Source organism: Caretta caretta, chromosome 22, assembly GCF_965140235.1.
Source record: "Caretta caretta isolate rCarCar2 chromosome 22, rCarCar1.hap1, whole genome shotgun sequence".
In the NCBI taxonomy this organism is placed as follows: Eukaryota; Metazoa; Chordata; order Testudines; family Cheloniidae; genus Caretta; species Caretta caretta.
Window position 1 is genome coordinate 21,126,335 of NC_134227.1, and position 18,905 is coordinate 21,145,239.

Here is an 18,905-nt window from a genome sequence, read left to right on the forward strand (position 1 = left end):
AAGTTACTCAGCTGTAAGAAACTGGGGAGGGCAACAACTCGGTATGCATAAAGGTTGAAACAATTCAAACGTTTTTATTTTGTTTGAGAATCTCTACTGCCGATACTATTGGCTTGCTGCCTTTTACTAACACTGTTTAACTCATTAACATGCTTCCTATGGAATCACGGAAATAAAAAAAAAATCCATGGCTGGGTTTAACAATTTATACCCTCATAATTTTCAGTAATGAAATAAAATACACTAGTAAATCCTCTCCTGAGATAGCTCCACAATAAATGCTTTTTTATTAATGAATCCCCATCTCATAGATTTTTCTTGCGACTAGAAAACCATAAGACTAACTGTTTAGAAAAACAGCCTCATTGTGCTGGTTTACCAGGTCACAGTAAGGGTCTGCAACATTTTAGAGGTGCAAAATGATCGTATACTGGATAGTATAAAATATTTACACACTTGAAAACACCAGCTGACCTTCTAGTTACATGGTTTAATTTGTGGAAGCTGCGAAGTAAATCTGTAAGAGTAATTGGTACATATATTCCAGATATTCTTATCAATCATTCATTATTGTTATCATAACAAATCTTCAGACTGAAATTTTTATGAAGAATTTATGGTCTCCAATAACTGTACCCGCTATTAAACATTATATTTAAACATGCCAAGTAGAGCCCTGCAACCAATTTGTATCTGCATCCAATCTGCAAAAATGGTCCATGGATATAAATCAGATATCCACAGATTGCTGGGCTCTAATGCCAAGTTCCTAGAATTATGTAATTAATGAGACCTGCAGTAGTACATTCTGGGGCAGTTACTGCATGCCTCAGATAGCAATATCAGGCGTGAGGCCAACAACAGATGGACATTTACTACCTACGTACAACAAAACTGCCCTGAAATGCTCATCTTGGCGCTGCTTTATATCATTATACAGTGAGATTCCTACATAAAAATAAAGATGAGTTGTTCGAGCCACACCTACACTACAGTAGTACAGTACTGGTAGTCAATTATTTCTCGTAATCTAAAGCTATTTCCTAATACACTTATAACTTTTCCAGCGGCTGTAAAAAAACAAAAACCGTACCCCAGTAATTTTATAAGGCACCTTTATTAAGCTGAATTATTTCAAAAGCTTAAACACCAGTCATCTAAAGGACGCACTGCAACGACCACCAATTTGAAAACTAACCAACCAACCCACCTTTACTACAGGGGTGGCCAACCTGGGGCTCCGGAGTCACACGCAGCTCTTCAGAAGTTAACATGCGGCTCCTTGCCCAGGCACCGACTCTGGGGCTGGAGCTACAGGCACCAACTTTCCAATGTGCTGGGGGCTGCTCACCACTAAAGCCCTATCTCTGCCCCCACTCCATCCCTTCCCGCCCCTCCCCTGAGACTGCTATACCCTCGCTCCTCCCCCTCCCTCTTAGAGCCTCCTGCACACCACAAAGCAGCTGATCAGGAGGTGCCGGGAGGGATCAGGAGGCGCTGATCAGTGGGCGGGAGCTGATGGGGGGCTGCTGATGTATTCCTGTGGCGCTTTGGCAATGTACAGTGGTAAATTCTGGCTCCTTCTCAGGCTCAGATTGGCCATCCCTGCCTTACTACAAACCATTCTGGATTTGACAAGATTTCTTTAAAAGCACTCATGTAGTGTGCCTATAAAATACACAAAAGTAGCCTTTAAAGAGACCAGGATGAGACTTGCTCTCTCTCTTGTTGGTAGATTAGTTTATGCCAGCCTGACCACGCACAATGTTCCGTGGTCTTTAAGTCAACCCATGAAATGAAACGGAGGACTTGTGGCACCTTACAGACTAATAAATTTATTTGAGCATAAGTTTTCATGAGCTACAGCTCACTTCATCGGATGCATTCAGTGGAAAACAAATGAAATGAAATGTGCTGTACATGGAACATGTGGCCTCCCTAGAGGTGACTTGTCGATAACTCTCCGTGTCTGGGCCAGCGACGGTGTTCTCTGAATAGGGTGCCTGTCCGTCCAAGTGCCAAAGAGCGCAGTCTAACACGCCTGTGATGCTGATAATCCTGACACACAAGTCCTAAGGCTGTCTCCACTTCTGACCTCTTTACATAGAGCCATGCTGCTTCCTGCCTCCAGGGTGCTGGAACAATTTGTATAGTGGGGGTGTTGAAAGCCACTGAACCAAACTGTTAACCCTGTGTTTGATGGAAACCACTTCAAGGCAGGGGGTGCAGCAGCACCCCAAGTTCCAGCATCTATGCCTGCCTAGGTCTAATCCTAACTATTGCAGAAATGGACTCAGTATTTCCTCTTTCCAAAGAGCATACACACAGTAAAGAGCACGTCTCTTTCAAAGGAGACCCTGAAACAAATGGTGTCATTGACACAGTCAATGTACACAGAGGATACCATGACTTTCCTCAAAGGTCAAGATTTTGCACTAGAGTCCTCAGTTAGAAATTCCTTTCCATGCTCTGCAGCAGTTGGCTGTCATTCTCTATCCCAAAACTGACTACCTTTCAGCAGGCCTGTACGCAAAACAGACGGGCCCAAGGGCAACTTGACAATCTTGTGCTTAATACCTATTTTGAAATGGTAGTGCTTAATTCATGTTTTAAGTTTATGCAGCCCTTTTAATCTCCAACTCTTTCCAAAGCACGTCTCAGGCTGTACAAACTGTAGGCCTGCCTTGTTTAGAGACCACCCTAAAATATTAACCTCACCTTAAAACCATGCAAGGTGGGTGGGGGAACAACAGAGGATGCAAGCTACAGCTTCTACTGAAGACATATGTGTACGTCAAACTGTTTTAAATGGACTGAACTTTGGTGTGGTGAGAGACCAGGTCTGTTCACACAACAAGTACAGCAAAAGTAGCAGTAGAGCAAGATTCCTTCCTCCTCATCCTCCCACGTGCCCCTGAGCTGGAGACAGCCCTCCCCTTGGATGCAAGAGAATAGCTCAAGCCTCTGTGGCTCGTTTGCTATTCGGACTCAGCAGTCAACAAGGACGTAAACTTCGGCCAACGGTACTAAAGGCAATTGACATTTTTAATTAGGAGTAAAATGCTGAGCTGCTAATTTTGTTTTCTTGCTGAACCCCGAATAGGAGACAGAGTGTGATCACACTCAGACACCCCCTTAGAAATACAATCAGCGCATATAGAATGGGGGAGTGCTGTGCAATACATTTAATTTGGGTGGCCATGTACAGTAATTTCACTGTCCATAAGAGTGATCACAAGCGGCAGTGAGAGAGAAAATTGCATTATGCTCAAAGTACAGACAATGCTCTTTGGGGCTGTGTCAATCATACCCGATTTGATTCATCACACTCTAATAGCGCATAGCTCTTCAAGAAGTTCAGTGTTAGTGATATGGGGCATACAACAGCTGCCCCTGCAGGACCATCCACTTTAAATACACACTGACTGTGTTGGACCAGAGTCATTAATACTACAACAACAACATGTGAAATGTTTTTTAAATTCGAGAGCTTTTTCATAACTCAGCCCACTTCTGACTTTTCCTACCTGGAAAAAGCAACAAACTAATGATCCTCATGGCTGATACAACCCATCAGACTGAAGGTTTTCTTTGCACATTACTGTCTTCAAAATCAACCAAATGAACAAACGGGCTGTTTAAAACACACTACAATTCATGGTGTGTCTCTATATAAACAGACAGACTAAGAAAGTATATCAACGGGCCGCTTTCAGTAAAACCTAGCACTCAAGGCTATTCTATTCATGCAAGAGAGCAGATATATCGGTATAGCTACAGTGTCTCTGCTGCTGCACAAGCCATGTCAACATTTCCAGAAGACAACTACCTCTGTGTAAACATGAAAGCTTGTCTCTCTCACACCAACAGAAGTTGGTGCAATAAAAGATATTACCTCACCCACCTTGTCTCTAATATCCTGGGACACCATATCTACAGCACTGCATACAACATTTCCAGTACAAGCTAAAGGAGTTTGTAACCCAAGTTGGGCATGCATGGACCAGAGAGAAAACTTGCATTGGTGCTGAGAAAATGAGACTTTATCTAGCTCTACATGTTCATTAATATAGCATTAAATATTTTGTTTCTTGATTTCAAGTATGAAATGCTTTTTAAATGCCAAATCTTTTGCCAGCTGAGAAAATTAGGAAACTGAATCTTCTAATAACTCAATTAAAAATTAACTTGCTTAAGTTTTGAGTTTTTAAAGTCTTAACATTTTTCTGATTGTGTTAATCCCTAGTTTTAATCTCTCTGCTGATCTAGGAGACACTGTTTCCTCAGGAGAAAATATTTTCAGCTGAAGAAGCAGAATGCCTGTCTACCTTCCTTTGTTAGTTTAAAAATCATCCAAGATGTACTTCACAATACTCCTTCCAATATCCTCTGAAGCCTGTGAAAGTTTTATATGTATTCTCATCTCCTTAATCTACGTTTTTTGAGCTGTGTTTTACTTAAATAGGCATGATATATTGTCTAAATTAAAATTAACAAGGAAATTGGTCAAAGAGCTGTGATTTTTACCAGTTTCTATATCAGACTGCACATATTAACTCCAGAAAAAGCAAAATTAGTCAGAAAAAAATATTTAAGTTAGAGGGAAAACATGTCTATTTAAGTTAATTATAAGAACACAACTTTTGAGTTAAAGGGTAAAAATGCAAACAGAAAAAGTAATAAATTCAGTTGGCATTTTAACATGAAACTTTGCAGATGCAATTAGTGCATAAATCTAGACTATAGATTAAGACCCAGGGATAGGCCCTCAAGGAATATATTTCTCAAAAATGTCAGAAGCATCAATATTTGAATATTGGCTACTATGTATATGTAAGTGTCATCTTTATCCTAAAATCAGCTGTGTCCTCTTCTCAGGGGATTATATTTCATAGTGGAATGGGTAGGGACTGAAAAGTCTAATAGGTCTTTCCTTTTATTATCTTAGCTGCACACATCTGTATCAATGTTATGGTCCATATAATGGTTGAATATCAACATGGGATTATCAAACAAACAACTGTCAGATCGATAGACCTCATCTTTAAACTAACAGTTAAATGGACGACTGACACACAATGTGTCTAAAAAAGAAAAGGAGTACTTGTGGCACCTTAGAGACTAACCAATTTATTTGAGCATGAGCTTTCGTGAGCTACAGCTCACTTCATCGGATGCATACCGTGGAAACTGCGTCTAAAATGTGTCTAAAGGAGCCCTTCTGATCTCAAACAGATATTTAAAAAGTCGTCCCTGAAACATAAAGAGAAGATTTAAGCATTTAACTTGTAATAGTAAAGAAATATTAAAGTTAAGATGTGCCAGTTCTCATTCCTGCCTTTTCTTATTCTTTTTTACACAATGACATGCTTTCATCATATAGTGTCTCACCTTTAGTCTGAATGTCCAGACTAAGTGCTGCCACCTTGATGTTATTGAGATTAGTTTTCTTTTATTTAATATATAGCATGCTGCTCTGGTTAAGCAGCCAGTTACACTATTACAGGCACTTCTCCTCAGACGGTGAGAACCCTGCAACCTTTGCCACCAATTATACATCCTGCTATAGCCAAACTTAACATAACAGAAGTACAGCCACCAAAATAATAGACAGATACAAAGAAATGGTTAGTTATCTGGTTTCTGGTTTCAGCTGTTGTAGCAAAATGGTTTATTTTTAATTTTAAAAATACAAGGCTTTGGTCTAAGTCAGACTGACAAGAAGAAGCCTTTGAATTCAAAGATTTTGTACAGAATTATTTCCTGTTTTAAACATCTAACTGCACACTGCTGCTGCATGCTTGCCGAGCCTCAGAGTGAAACTCTCAAACCCAGGCCCTACTGTATGTTCTTCATTCTCAACAACATTCCTCTGAGAAAACCTTATTAATGAGCTTGCAAACGAGCACACAACTGGGAAATGTCACAAACAAGAGTGACTAATGCCCCAGAAAATCAAATAACTCAACACTTGGCTGATTGTGGTGCCTTTCATATTTACAATAAAAAAACATAAGTCTCAGATACTGAAGGGGTCAACACCTCACTGAACAAAACAACTCATTTATTTATGTTCAGAAATCTCCCGATGATAAATTACATTGATGTTAATCACTTCACTGCATACCATGCAATTAATATTTGTACTCACCAGAAACAAAGATTACTGAAAGTATGAAAGCATACATATATGGCTGATTTTTAGCATAATTGGGAACAACAAATTCTCTTGGCATAACAAGAGATCATAACAGTTTCCATGGGTAAATATTTTTATAAACATGCATGTAGACATAAAAATCTATATTCAATTAATTAGGATTTAAACCCACAAGAGGAAAAATACAGAGTTAAGGCTTATACTTTGTCATCCATTTCCAGTGCTATAACAAGCAAAGGAAAAGTACCACGAAGACATGAAGATTAATCTTTAACACATTTTTCTGGGGGTATTTTGCTCATATCAACTCCTTAATGATCTTTTAACTTATTTTGTTGCTGTTTCCTTTCTAAAAATTATATGTAACAAACACGCATCCACCGCTCATGCAATAATGAATTCTAAAAGAGACAGCTACTCAAAAACCATTGGAGATGTCTGAATTAATACCATGCAGCATACTGTATCACATTTGCTAGTGTGACTATTAATCAAGCATGAAAGAGTTATTGTTACTGTACACAGTTGCCATTTGTCATACTCAGTTTTGCTTTTAAAAACATCAAGACATTATGGCATTGTTTGCAGAGATTTCAATTCAATAATATCTCCTACATTCATATAGCAGCATTTATCTCAAAAGTTCAGAAAGGACCAGACTTTGCCACCCTTTACTCACGATACTATTAGCTTACTTCATGAGTAGGGTGAGCTACTACTCAACATACGAGTGGCAAAAACCAAGCTCAGAGTTCATTTATTTGAGAACATGTAGCTCACTTTTAATTACTTTGCACACTTCAAAGTACCATAGTAAAGTGATTGTAGTATTTTTCTATTAAGTCTTTCTCATATCAGATATCATAAAGGCCCTATTCATCCAAAATAGGGAGCAGGGTCCTACTGTGCTAGCTATCCTTATCACATACAAAAATACAATAAAAGACCGTGCTTGTCCCTAAGAGTTTACAGTCTCAGAACATGACAAGATGCTTACAAATAAGCAGAGGACCAGGTAACAATGGAAAAAATCACATTAAGCATCATGAACAACAGCCTTATTAAATCTTTGCTAAGAAATGGGGTCAGACCCCATTGTGTATGGGGTCATTATGGGGCTTGTGGAATAGAGAGAGACAAATTCCTGAGGTTCTACTGCACACCCAAAGGACTTGGAAAACACCAGAAGTGCATGTTGTTTCCTGCAACTCTGCATGAGTAGGCTTACCGGCAGGGGAGTGAAGGATAAGGACCTTTCTGCCTACTGAGACCACAGGGGAACGTTAGGTGAGCAGAACATTAACCTCACGATGGACTGTGGCTAGGGCACTAGCCTTATTCTAATGAAAAGTGCCCTGGAATTTCTGATGGTAACCATGAGCAGTTAGGGGATCTTTTCTCTCTCACATAAGTTTGGCAGTGCCGCAATACGCTCCCCCAGAATCATGTTGAGGCATAGTTCTAAGCAGACAGACATCAACTCCACTTCCCACATCACCTGAGGCCGTGCCTTCCCTGACACAAACGTCTCCCTCTCCATCCCTTCCCTCAGGTGAGATAACGGATGCTCATTCGCTAGCTTACTATAAAATCCTAGTGGAGACAAGGCATCTGAATTTCTTACCCTGACATAGGCGAGGCAAAGGTCAGGGGATGTGGCTGGCCTTGCCTTATTTACCCTACAGTAAAACTCTACTTGTTTCCACTGTTTTGCTTTTACAGCTAACACAGCTGCACACACGCCTTTCTGGTCAGTGACGTCAGAGCCTAAGATGGAATCCATTGTCTCTTAGAGCACCGACTCCCCACCCTGGCTTATTTTAGGAGATATGGAGAGAACTCGGCCCAAGGGAGTATGGCTGAGAGCCATTTCAAAAAGTTAGCAATTCCGAGTGGTTGGTAAATGAAAAAAGCTGAAATCTTTAAATTCTTTGGACTGTCTAACACACAAGAAAACGTACAAATGAATTGTTTATAAAACTCATTGTAACAGGTCACTTTGCAGGCTAACATCTTGTACCTCAATTTCCAGCGAATGATTTCTTTTTCTTAGCAGCTGAAAATATGTTTCTAATGGAATAGATATATATTTAAGTGTAGCGTTCTCAAAAGCACCTGCATGAAGTAGAAGCAGGAGTGCTATTGCCTTTCAATGAGAAATGAGCTCTTAAATCACCAACGAGAGTTTTCAGAGTAGCAGCCGTGTTAGTCTGTATTCGCAAAAAGAAGAGGAGGACTTGTGGCACCTTAGAGACTAACCCATTTATTTGAGCATAAGCTTTCGTGAGCTACAGCTCACTTCATCAGATGTGATGAAGTGAGCTGTAGCTCACGAAAGCTTATGCTCAAATAAATGGGTTAGTCTCTAAGGTGCCACAAGTACTCCTTTTCTTTTCAAGGAGAGTTTGAAAACCCTACCTTTAGGGTCCAAATTCTTAAAAAGGAAATTTTACCCTGGCTATTTTATAGTGGTAATTTATACCATCTGAGGGGACAATAGGAGGAACTTGTTTATTGGGGAAAGTTACTTGGACTTTTCTGCAATCAGTTGGCTTCTTTTGATGGCTACCCCAGACTAGTCTTCTCTTTGATCATTAGCATTTGCACCATGCACATGTTGTTTATTCTGTGGTGAGGTCTCTTTCAAGAGCATGAGAGAAAAAACATTACCACAGCTGCTATTAACTGTGTAGGGAATAATCCAAGTAGATTTTTCTTGGAAAATTGCTATGAAATATGTAGGAGAACATCTGAAAGCACTACTTCTGTTTCAAGACTACCCTCCATAAGGCCCAGATTACGCCAAGTTCATTCAGCCTTTGCTCTCTTTTGTGGGTTTTGTTTAGTAGGATGACAACCATTTCCTCTCCCCCAGATTCCAGGCTTTGTGGTTCGTGTAGGTTTTTTTGTGTTTGTTTTGCAAGTAGCCTTATGATGTACCTGCATATTCTGAACTTTAAACCAATAAATATTAGCTCGAAAACTGGATCCATCATTTAAAGGTTGCCTGCTAATACTTTCTACTTTCAATACCTTTCTTGAGTCTGACAGACTAAGAGCACTGAGGTATATGACACCTTGGGAAAACTGTCTCCTGGGGCTACGCGTATAGCGTCAGTAGCTGACGTTCCAAAGACATGGGCATGGTATGCTATATGGATGGAAGGACAAGATCAAGACGGCACTGTGCAACGACAAATGCAATCACTTCTTTTTTTAAACGCAACCAACCCTCTTTCAAATTATACCTCTCTGGGCTCAGCAACACAACTATGTAAACACATGTTTTGACACAGCACTGTGTGCAAATATTAATTGCCACTTGCTTGGAGATTCGGCATGCTATAAAGCTGGAGGTAACAAAGTGGTCAGCTGAAGTGCATGAAACAACAATTTGGAGGGCTACTTCGCTCTGATTGCAAATCCCAGCTCTAAAAAGCTATTGAGAAAGTGACAATTATGCCTGATTTTAGGAATATAATTTCTTTAAAAGGCTGGCCCTGGGTCAGAGGAAGCTCTGATCTACACTTCAGTCAGAGAAGACAAGTGGATTTTCCTCCCCCTTATGCAGCTGCTCTTTGGGTAATGGGCAAACAAAGCACTGAATTGCATGCTTCACGCACAGTGAGGAGAAACTATGTGGAACAGTAACACTTAGTTTTTATATCACACTTCCCCCTCTGGAGATTGCAAAGGGCTTTACCGAGGAAGGTTAGTATTATTCCCATTTTAGGGACAAGAAAACTGATTCACAGAGAGGAACGTGGAAGTAAGTAAATGCTCCAGCTGCCTCAAGCTAGTGTGAATCTGATCTATTAAGAAAAGGCCACCAAGGGAAAGTAGCTTCTTCCTACACGTAGTAGCTTTGAGACTCGGGAAACTAAGCCTGCAGTGCTATGGGTCAGGCAAGGTCTCCCCACAGCACTACAGAGGTCCAGGCCAGCACTCCCATATGGTTCTATGACATGGTCTGTGCCTAGCCAGAAGAGTAGCCTGCAGGACCCAGACTAGATATGGCAGCACTGTGGATTCTTTTTGGTGCTCAGCCTCCCCAGTAGCAGCAGCCACAGCCACTCCTCATCTTCTGATCCCTACTTCTCCCATCAGATCACACCGGCTCCCTTCTCTTCCAGCGGTCTATATGCAGAATTCCCAGTGGTCTATAAACAGAACTGCCTGGAATCCCCTTAGATGTGTGCTGCCAGAGTTTTGATCCCATCAATTCCTTCCTTCCTCCCTAGGCCTGCAGTCAATCCACTGACCATACTGTCCTCAAAAAAAATAGATAGGAGACTGGCTCCAGGGATAAGAATTGGCCAATAGAATCTTTCACGCCTTGGACTCCAGGTCACATCCAAAACAGGCTGGTACTGACTGGAAGCCCTTTCCATGTGATGGTTCTTTGGTGGCTTTTATATTCATTCAGATTGAATATATGGACCAAAGGTGTCGTCATAACCCAGTCACTGTCCAACAGTAAACAGTGTTAAACAAAATGTTAAAGAGTTTTAAATGTCAAGTATTAAATAAGGCTGTCATTTTAACCACATCCCTTGTTCTGTCCCCTTCCCTTTAGCTGGAGAGAGATTTTTAGAAGGAAAAATAAAATCCCTTGTTTGACAGTCTCTTAATCTATGCCTATACTAGCGAGTTTTCAGCAGCACAGCTGTAGCATCTCTTGTGTAGCGGCTCTTTGCCAACAGGAGAGATCTTGCCCGATGACATAATTAAACCCCCGGCAATGAGTGGCTGTTGCTCTGTCAGCGGGACCCGTGAGCAACAGAAGTTTGGCTGACATAAGGGGAAGTGCAGACACAGCCTTAGATGGTATCGAAGATGGTAAAAATCTGTCCTTTTGGGGAAAAGAGAAAAAAAAGTTAGCGGAGATGGGGTTGAACTGGTATGATGTCTGATTCTCTTTCATCCAGATGGTGTTTGGAAGTCAGCTGGAGACAGTGGGGTTGGGCATGACATCTCGGTCCCTCTCTCTGGCCCCCGTCAAATAAGGGTATCTTTCAGGATTGGGATGACAAAGGCCCAGGGTCCCAAGCGATGGTGGGGGTGGCCGTCATGAGGGTGAAGCTTACTCCAATAGCCAATTTTTCTCTCCAAAAATCTCTTTAAGGACCTGCAAAAGGAGCGATATGTGGAATACACCATCCCATCATTATTTTGTCCACCAATTAGGCCTAGTTTCCAGCACAACAATTTTGGTTCACTGACTGGGGGGAGTGATAGCTCAGTGGTTTGAGCATTGGCCTGCTAAACCCAGGGTTGAGAGTTCAATCCTTGAGGGGGCCATTTCGGGATCTGGGGCAAAAATTGGAGATTGGTCCTGCTTTGAGCAGGGGGTTGGACTAGATGACCTTGTGAGGTCCCTTCCAACCCTGATATTCTGTGATTGATTTCTGGTTCCACACTTCTCTTGGTTACCAGGCATGATCTTAACACAGTCCTTGAGTTACATTAGTAGGCCTTGTTGTTTGAACTAATTCAGTCTCTGTCTCACTTTTGCTTCTTCTCGCATCAACATTTATTCTTTAGGTTATTATGATCTCTTATAAACCTTCATATAATTTTCACAGACGAGCATACAATTACGGTACATTTGTAGGCCCACTTATCACAACGTAGCTTATACATAAGTACAATTCAGCGTCCTCTGACTATATTAGTCTCCATTACACCACTATAACAGGTTCAGAAGGAAGGCCAGGAAATGATGTGCCATGAAGACCAAACTCCCCTCAACATCAGGAGAGAGCTGACAGATAGATAGAGGGAGAGAAGAGACTGTTAGGACACTTACTGTGCAGCTCCCTGGGCTGTTTGTTCGTTCTGTGGATCAAAAAGCAATGCTCGTTGGCAGCGCTATTCGTCCAGTGCCTTTCACAAGCTCCAGGTTAATTTCAGAACGTGAAGACAAACACGCTAGTCAACAAGACCATTTCACATGGTTTCCCCGTCCACTTGCAGAAAGCTCTGCATTAAGTGCATTCCAAAAAGCTTGTGCTAAGCACTGAGTAACACCTCTCCCTCCCCAAGAGGCACCCAAAGGCAGGCCTAAAATTAGCGATAAGTGGAAAAAATGCCCTTTGCAACAGATAAAACCAATACAGTGGAGGTTCTGGATGTCCCCCAGGACCGTCAGATAACCATACTGTAAATGTGATTTGTCATCATTCTGTTTGGTGCCTTTTACAAGCCGCACCCTAAAGGATTCAGAAAAGAGATTTATTTTCTCTTTCATAGACATATGTAGAAGGAACTCTATTGCATGCTCTGTTAAAAAGACTGACCCATTTCTATTGTACCAAAAGGTATGCATTACACAGAAATATCCATAGGGAAGCCTTAAACTACTAATCTGACCCCCTTATAAACAAGGGGTTTTTTAAACAGGATTTCAATTTTCCTGTATCAGCTGAGAGATGGGATTTTTTCCCCTGTTAAGTAGTTGATCAAGCCTCACAAAGGTGCTAATGTATTATTAAAGCTAATAGAGCGCTACAAGAAATGTTAATGGGCATTACGTTTGCATAAACGAATTACACATTAGCACAGTCACAAGAAATCTAGTCTCTGCCAATTTAGGTAGTATCTGATCATTTTTGTTTTCCCTATTATAGGGACATTACTTCATGCTAGTTTCCGTGATATGAAAATTGTAAGCAGAATGCTCTCAATGAAGCTACATAATGAAATAGATGAAAAATTAACAACCCTCCACTCCTTTTATATAATGTTACGGTTGAGATGAACCTACAAAAGAAAGATGTGTGTCATCTTTGCATCTCACCACTTGGTTGTTCTCTCGTGCTGAGGCAGTCACCCCAATGTCAGATTTGTTTGCATTTCTGATTTCAAAAGCCATATTCCACTTGATAACATGACATAGTGACACTAACATGACTGTGTTCTGCGTCACTAATATGAACATGAGCCACCTCTGCTGTGGATTGCCCCATGGGTATTTTCAGAAATCTACTTCTTTCTATTTATGTACATCACTCATGTGATGTATATAAATGGCAGTTCATAGAGAACTAAGTGAAATGTTCCACCTAGCTTTCATCTTGAATATAGTTGGAAGCATTAAACCTTAAGATTAGCTTGCTTTAGCAGGCTGCTTTTACTTGACCTTTACCTTAAAGGTTCCACTATTTTAAAACATATTTCTGCAGCTCTAATTTAGAAAAGAACTACTGTACTATACTTCCCATTATAAGCATTATGAAAGTCTCTCTTGCATCGCAGCATGGGTCTCTCAGTTCATTTACCAATGGAGAATTGCAGTAAGTTACTTTAAATGGAGCTCTGCAGTGATGCTAACTTTTAAAGAAATACATGCATTGTTAAAAAAGTTAGGGTTTAAAATTAAAATTAATCTGCTTTGACAAAACCACAAGGCCTAGCTATTAACCCTTCAAGGTGCTAAATCTGGGTAAAGCAAGTTATTCTATGTGGAGAGAATAAAACTAAGAATTTGGCATCACAGCAAAACTGCAAGAAGTTATTGTTTAAGCCATTAAACAATACTCAATACTTTGATTTCAACATTTATAAACCCTATCTACACTGTAATAAAATCTAATTACATAATTAATGGTTTCGAACTTCTGTTTAAATGAGGAACATTCTACATTAGAAGAACAGAAAGCTCTAGTACTCACACATTACTTCTAGGTAGCGCTGTGTCTGTAAGTCTTTGACAGCGGGGTGATCTACCAGACAGATGACAGGGACCCCATCGTCCTCGCGCCCCACGGTCAGCAAAAGCTGACTAGTCACAGTGAACATATCAGACCATTGCTCCACTTCAGATTTGCCTGCCAGATAGATGAGGGAGAGAACACAGAATAATCACGGGACAGCATATTCATGACGTCACATTGTCATCATCTCACTGGCATCACCATGGTAGACAAAAGAGGTGCTGGGAACACGTGCCCCTAAATTTCCAACTTTCATCTCTATAGCATTGACTGCTAAGGGTAGGGAGGTGTCCGCGTGGGTAATACTATCCCTCCTACCAAAGTCATTAAAACTTACAATATACAGTGTGCTGTCAGAAGGATTAAAAATGCCAGGATGCTTACAGCTCCACTGATTTAAAAGCTTGGGTTTTTTTTTTTTTTTTTTGGAAAGCATCCTGGAATTCAGATGCTATGGAGATGAAAACCCATCATCAGCTATTAGGAGGGAAAGAGAGTAAACGGATTAACATAATTAAAAACAGTAATTAAAATATTTAAACAGCGGCACTGTTGAAGATCCATTGAAAATACCATAGCAGCGGGTTGGAGTGAAGTATATTGCAGGGCAAGACTCCCCAGAACACACACAGAACAGGGAAAAGGCGGTTCACGATTAAATGATGACACTAATGAGGTTTTCCATGAACTCAGCACATACTTGCTGACCAGAAACCAATGCCTCTTAAATGTGTGTATCAACTGCATTTTTATGGTTCAAATCATGGCGATAAAACGGCTAAGAGGGAAACCTACAAGAAAGACTTTCCCTTCAAGCCCACAAAACAGCTCCTGTGGATAATACATAGGTAAAACACGTTGACAACTGTTAAAAACAACAACATGTTATGTTTAGAGGAAAGACTGCATAATCAAAGAGGCTCCTGGTTCTCTCTCCATCCGAGTCAGTGTAAAATCAAGAACAAAGAAAACTATTTCAGTTTCCTTATTTCTATTTTTGAAAACCCCACTGTGCCAAAGAATCAGCAGGGTGATCTGGTATTTCAAGAAGCGACTACTTGCTCGGCAGTCTTCAAAGATACAGGACGGTTGGAATTCAATTGCTGAAGCGACAAAGCTTAATAAAGGAGCTGGACAGGGCAAACACAAGTGGTCAAATACTGTTGTACTGGGGCCCTATAGAAAGCAAAAGAAACCAAGGAGGAGGTCATTTGAAGATGCATGCATCATTTCGATGACAACAGGAGCCGGAAAGCAGTTGGTTCTGTGGGATGCTACATGTGGCAGCAGCTTTGCCTTCCACTATTACCAGCGTAAGTTCAATATGTGTCATTGTGCTGAGATGCCTGTAGGAGGGAAGGGATGTATGTCCTCTGTCCGGAGGACTTTATCCTGTCCTTGCAGAGCGTTAGATTTGAAGGGCTGTATCTGACTTCCGTAAAGAGCTGTTATTATCTCAGATGGGACAAAATGAGAGGTGATGCCATGTGCACACAGACTTAAACAGCACGCAATATGCAATCAGTGTTGTGACTCATCTGTACAAATTCCATGAGCACTAGACTTTACAGAGTAGAACAAACTCATTTTTATATGAACACATCTACCCAATCCCACAGAAAGAACTGAGCTAGATATAAAAATGCACTGAAACACTATTACCTCACTCGATGCCATCACACTGACCCCTAAATCAGGGCAAAGAGCTACCTTCCCTGCACACCGTAAGGGACCACTGAGGACATCAGCAGCTGAAGAGCAACTCCAGAACCCTGAACTCTGATTCTGGCAGGTAACTAAAGGACAACACAGGGGTAAAAGTCCTTTACTGTTAAGGTGCATTTGTCATTTGAATCTGCCCATACATTTTGCCACTGACATGGCTATTTTTTTTTTTTAAAAAACAAGTGTTTCTATTCTGTCTCCATAATATTATATTTAGAAGGTCTAACTTAACCACTTCAGTTATCTATCAAGCTGTGCGGCTTTAGAAGATAAATCTACCCAGTAGCTCCTTGTTCCCTTTGAACCATCTGATTGTGGTGGCTGGTCTGCTGGCCATGGCAGTGCAGTTCAACTCTATCTCCTCTCCTTCAGTGGCGATGTCTTTCTGGATATCAATCATCAAATTGCGTGGTGGGACTAAAACCAAAAATAAAAATCAGAACAAGGTCAGTACATTTTGGTCTTTAACTGGTGTATACCCAAGAACTCATCAACACGTTATTCAATGTTGGAAAACATCTGGATTCTTTTTGGGAAAGGTAGGCACCTGGACTTATCAGATCTCTTAATTTATCAAATGATTATTTGTACTATTGTCCCTTAACACACAGGTTCCTAATAGTTGTGTTAAATGTTTTTAGCCCAGCTTTGAGCTTCATCAACTATTGCTTATTAAATTCTCACATTTTCTATAGTCCCTCCCAGCTGAGCACGGTCCCCTGTAAATTGTCTGCTCTCTTTCATGCTACATGGATGTGATATCACACAAAGAATACAGCTTGCATTTTACAGTCAGTAATGAGGAGAAGGGAAACAGAAAAAAATACATTTAACGGTACCGTACTTACCCATAGTTTTAGATCCCTAAAGGTAAAATTTTTCTTATCTGCTCTTCAGTTTCAAGCCTCAGGCTCAAGATGTGGAAGATGACCAGCAAAGATCAAACACATTTAGACCTCTTAAAAAAAGCCATCAAGACTGGGACCAGAATAGAATGTCACAGCCTCCAATTGCCAATGCATCTCCCATCAAAATAAACCAAAAGGCAAATGCAATCCCAGATTTGATGAAGAGATGTGGAAACAACTTTGGATCTCAACAAAGATAACTGCTTCAGATTGCAATTACTGCAAGCTGAGAGTTTTCCTCTCTAAGGCAAGTACCCGCTAGAGACAACACTACTGTGAGCTACAAAGCCAGAAGGCTGTAATCATCATCAGTGAAAAATAATCCAATAATATTTAGGAACAGGGTAATAACTACGGGAGACCACCACAACAGTAGCATGCAATCCATAGACAGGATAAAAACAAGTTTAAAACTGCTGAAAAAGGAACAAGATGAAAAAGTCAGTAATGAGAGAAACATGAATGCACACAATTCAATCCCTGTTAGGCCTTTAAGTAAAGAAGTTGGATTGATATTTCCAAAGATAACTCAACATTTTTTGTTCTCATCACTATGATTAAGCAATTGTATGGTTGAAATATGACTCAGACATTTTCAATCTGATGAAGAACAAATATGTATAAATATCATCCAGATGATCAAAGGACGAGTCAGTTTTAGCTTTTCTCCAAGATGAGTAAAACAGACCATATATTTCAGATTTTCATGTGTTCTAATCCATTGGGTAAATCTATATCTATACTTAATGAGAACAACTACATTATTTTTCTAGCCTGTTACAGAAGGCACAGAATACTTGCTTATAGGCCCATTAAACAGGTACCACTACTTCTGATGCACCTCTTAGCAATGAGTGAATGTACATTAACTAACTCAATACATGTAAACAGGTACCAATAGGAGAGAAACTGAAGGGGACAAAAACACCATCCTATTCGGCTGAACATCAGAAAACTGAAGTACAACTTGAAGGCTGTGGATAAACCTGAGATCCATACTAGGGCGGATTATAAACATTGTTTCCACAGTTTAAACACTAAGACAGAACAGAATCTCATTAAATATGAGAAAAACAACCAAACTTACAACTAATCAGTGAGTGAGATCTTACATTTAAGCTCTTCCACTACGATTCAGGTTCTCTTATTAACAGGAGCTTAAAAGCCAGCACTAATCTTTAGACACGGCTGTAATAGTATTAGCTACTATTATCTGTAACTATATTAACCTTATAACTGCATCTATATCATTGTCTTGCAAACCATGAGAAATAGGATGAAAAAAGGAGAATTCAGTAGATTACATTTTCACCAAGACAATTCTGAGTAGAAAAAGTGAACTGCAACACTCCAAAATGGATAATTCCTAAGCAAACAAGCACACACAAAATGTCAGATGAAAGATCTCAAGTTTATACATACAAAACAATACATAAAATAGTGGCTGTTAAATCAGCTCAGACAAAAGTTAACAGAAATCCCTCACTTTGCATTATAATTATGCTTAAGGTTTTGCTTAAACATCAAGCAACTAAAACGTGCAGAGGCATCAGCATCTTGAAGCACAAAAAGAGGTTTAACAACTGCATAACGTACATAGTACTTTCCTTAAAGAACACCACAGACAGCAAACCAGATTTGATTCTTCATTTATTATTGTGATGCTGGCAGACCACATGCCAGTTTACGCCACTGTCCCCATCCTCAACTGGGCACTGAGACTTTGAGCACAGATTTTTGGTAGCAATGCCTGTTTGACCTGCACATGTGCCCTATACAACCTTGTGCCCCATACTAAATGATATGTAGAGCTGCCCAAGTGAACCACCTTCAGTTCCTTCACCTTCAGTTCCTTCAAACTCCCACAGAGGAAACTCCAAAGCAGAAGGGAAGTAGGGAGGGAAGTGGAGCACCCAAAGGGGGACATCTTGAAGAACTCCAATTACTGGACGACTCCTTCAACTAGCATCCCTATGGGTGCTCCACTTCAGGTGACTTCCGAGCAGTATCTTCATCATGAGGAGGGAGTCTTCACCGAAGCAAGACCATATTCCCCAGGGCAGCATCTGATCTAGAAGAATGACCCATCACATTGTGTTTGGAAAAGTTATGCATTAAAGTCCAAATTGCAGCCTTGCAGATCCCAACAATGGGAACATCTTTAAACAGCACCATAGACATTGACAAGAAATCTAGTGAAACAGGCGAACACCTTGGGAGGAGCTTGTGTATTGGCAAATTAACAACAATGAATAATACATCCAGATATCCACCTGGACAGACTCTGAATGGAGACAGTAGCTCCCTTGAACAGGTCAGCAATTGAACTGCCTGGGAGACTTGCTAAATGACTTGGTTCTCTCCTTTCTACAGAGGTCAAAGTAGACATTTTTATGT

The 18,905-nt window shown here is 40.4% G+C and overlaps 1 protein-coding gene across 6 annotated transcripts in view; it reads right to left on the minus strand.

The window, feature by feature from the left end:
* The window catches only part of CADM1 (cell adhesion molecule 1), a 285,108-nt gene that overhangs the window by 55,648 nt on the left and 210,555 nt on the right, over window positions 1–18,905 (minus strand). For all 6 annotated transcript variants that reach the window (XM_048827347.2, XM_048827346.2, XM_048827344.2 and 3 more), the window contains exons 4-5: window positions 15,880–16,017; window positions 13,834–13,989 (exon numbers count right to left, since the gene is read on the minus strand). In XM_048827347.2, the coding sequence (XP_048683304.1) occupies window positions 13,834–13,989; window positions 15,880–16,017 (294 nt within the window). The remainder of the gene's footprint in view (window positions 1–13,833; window positions 13,990–15,879; window positions 16,018–18,905) is intronic.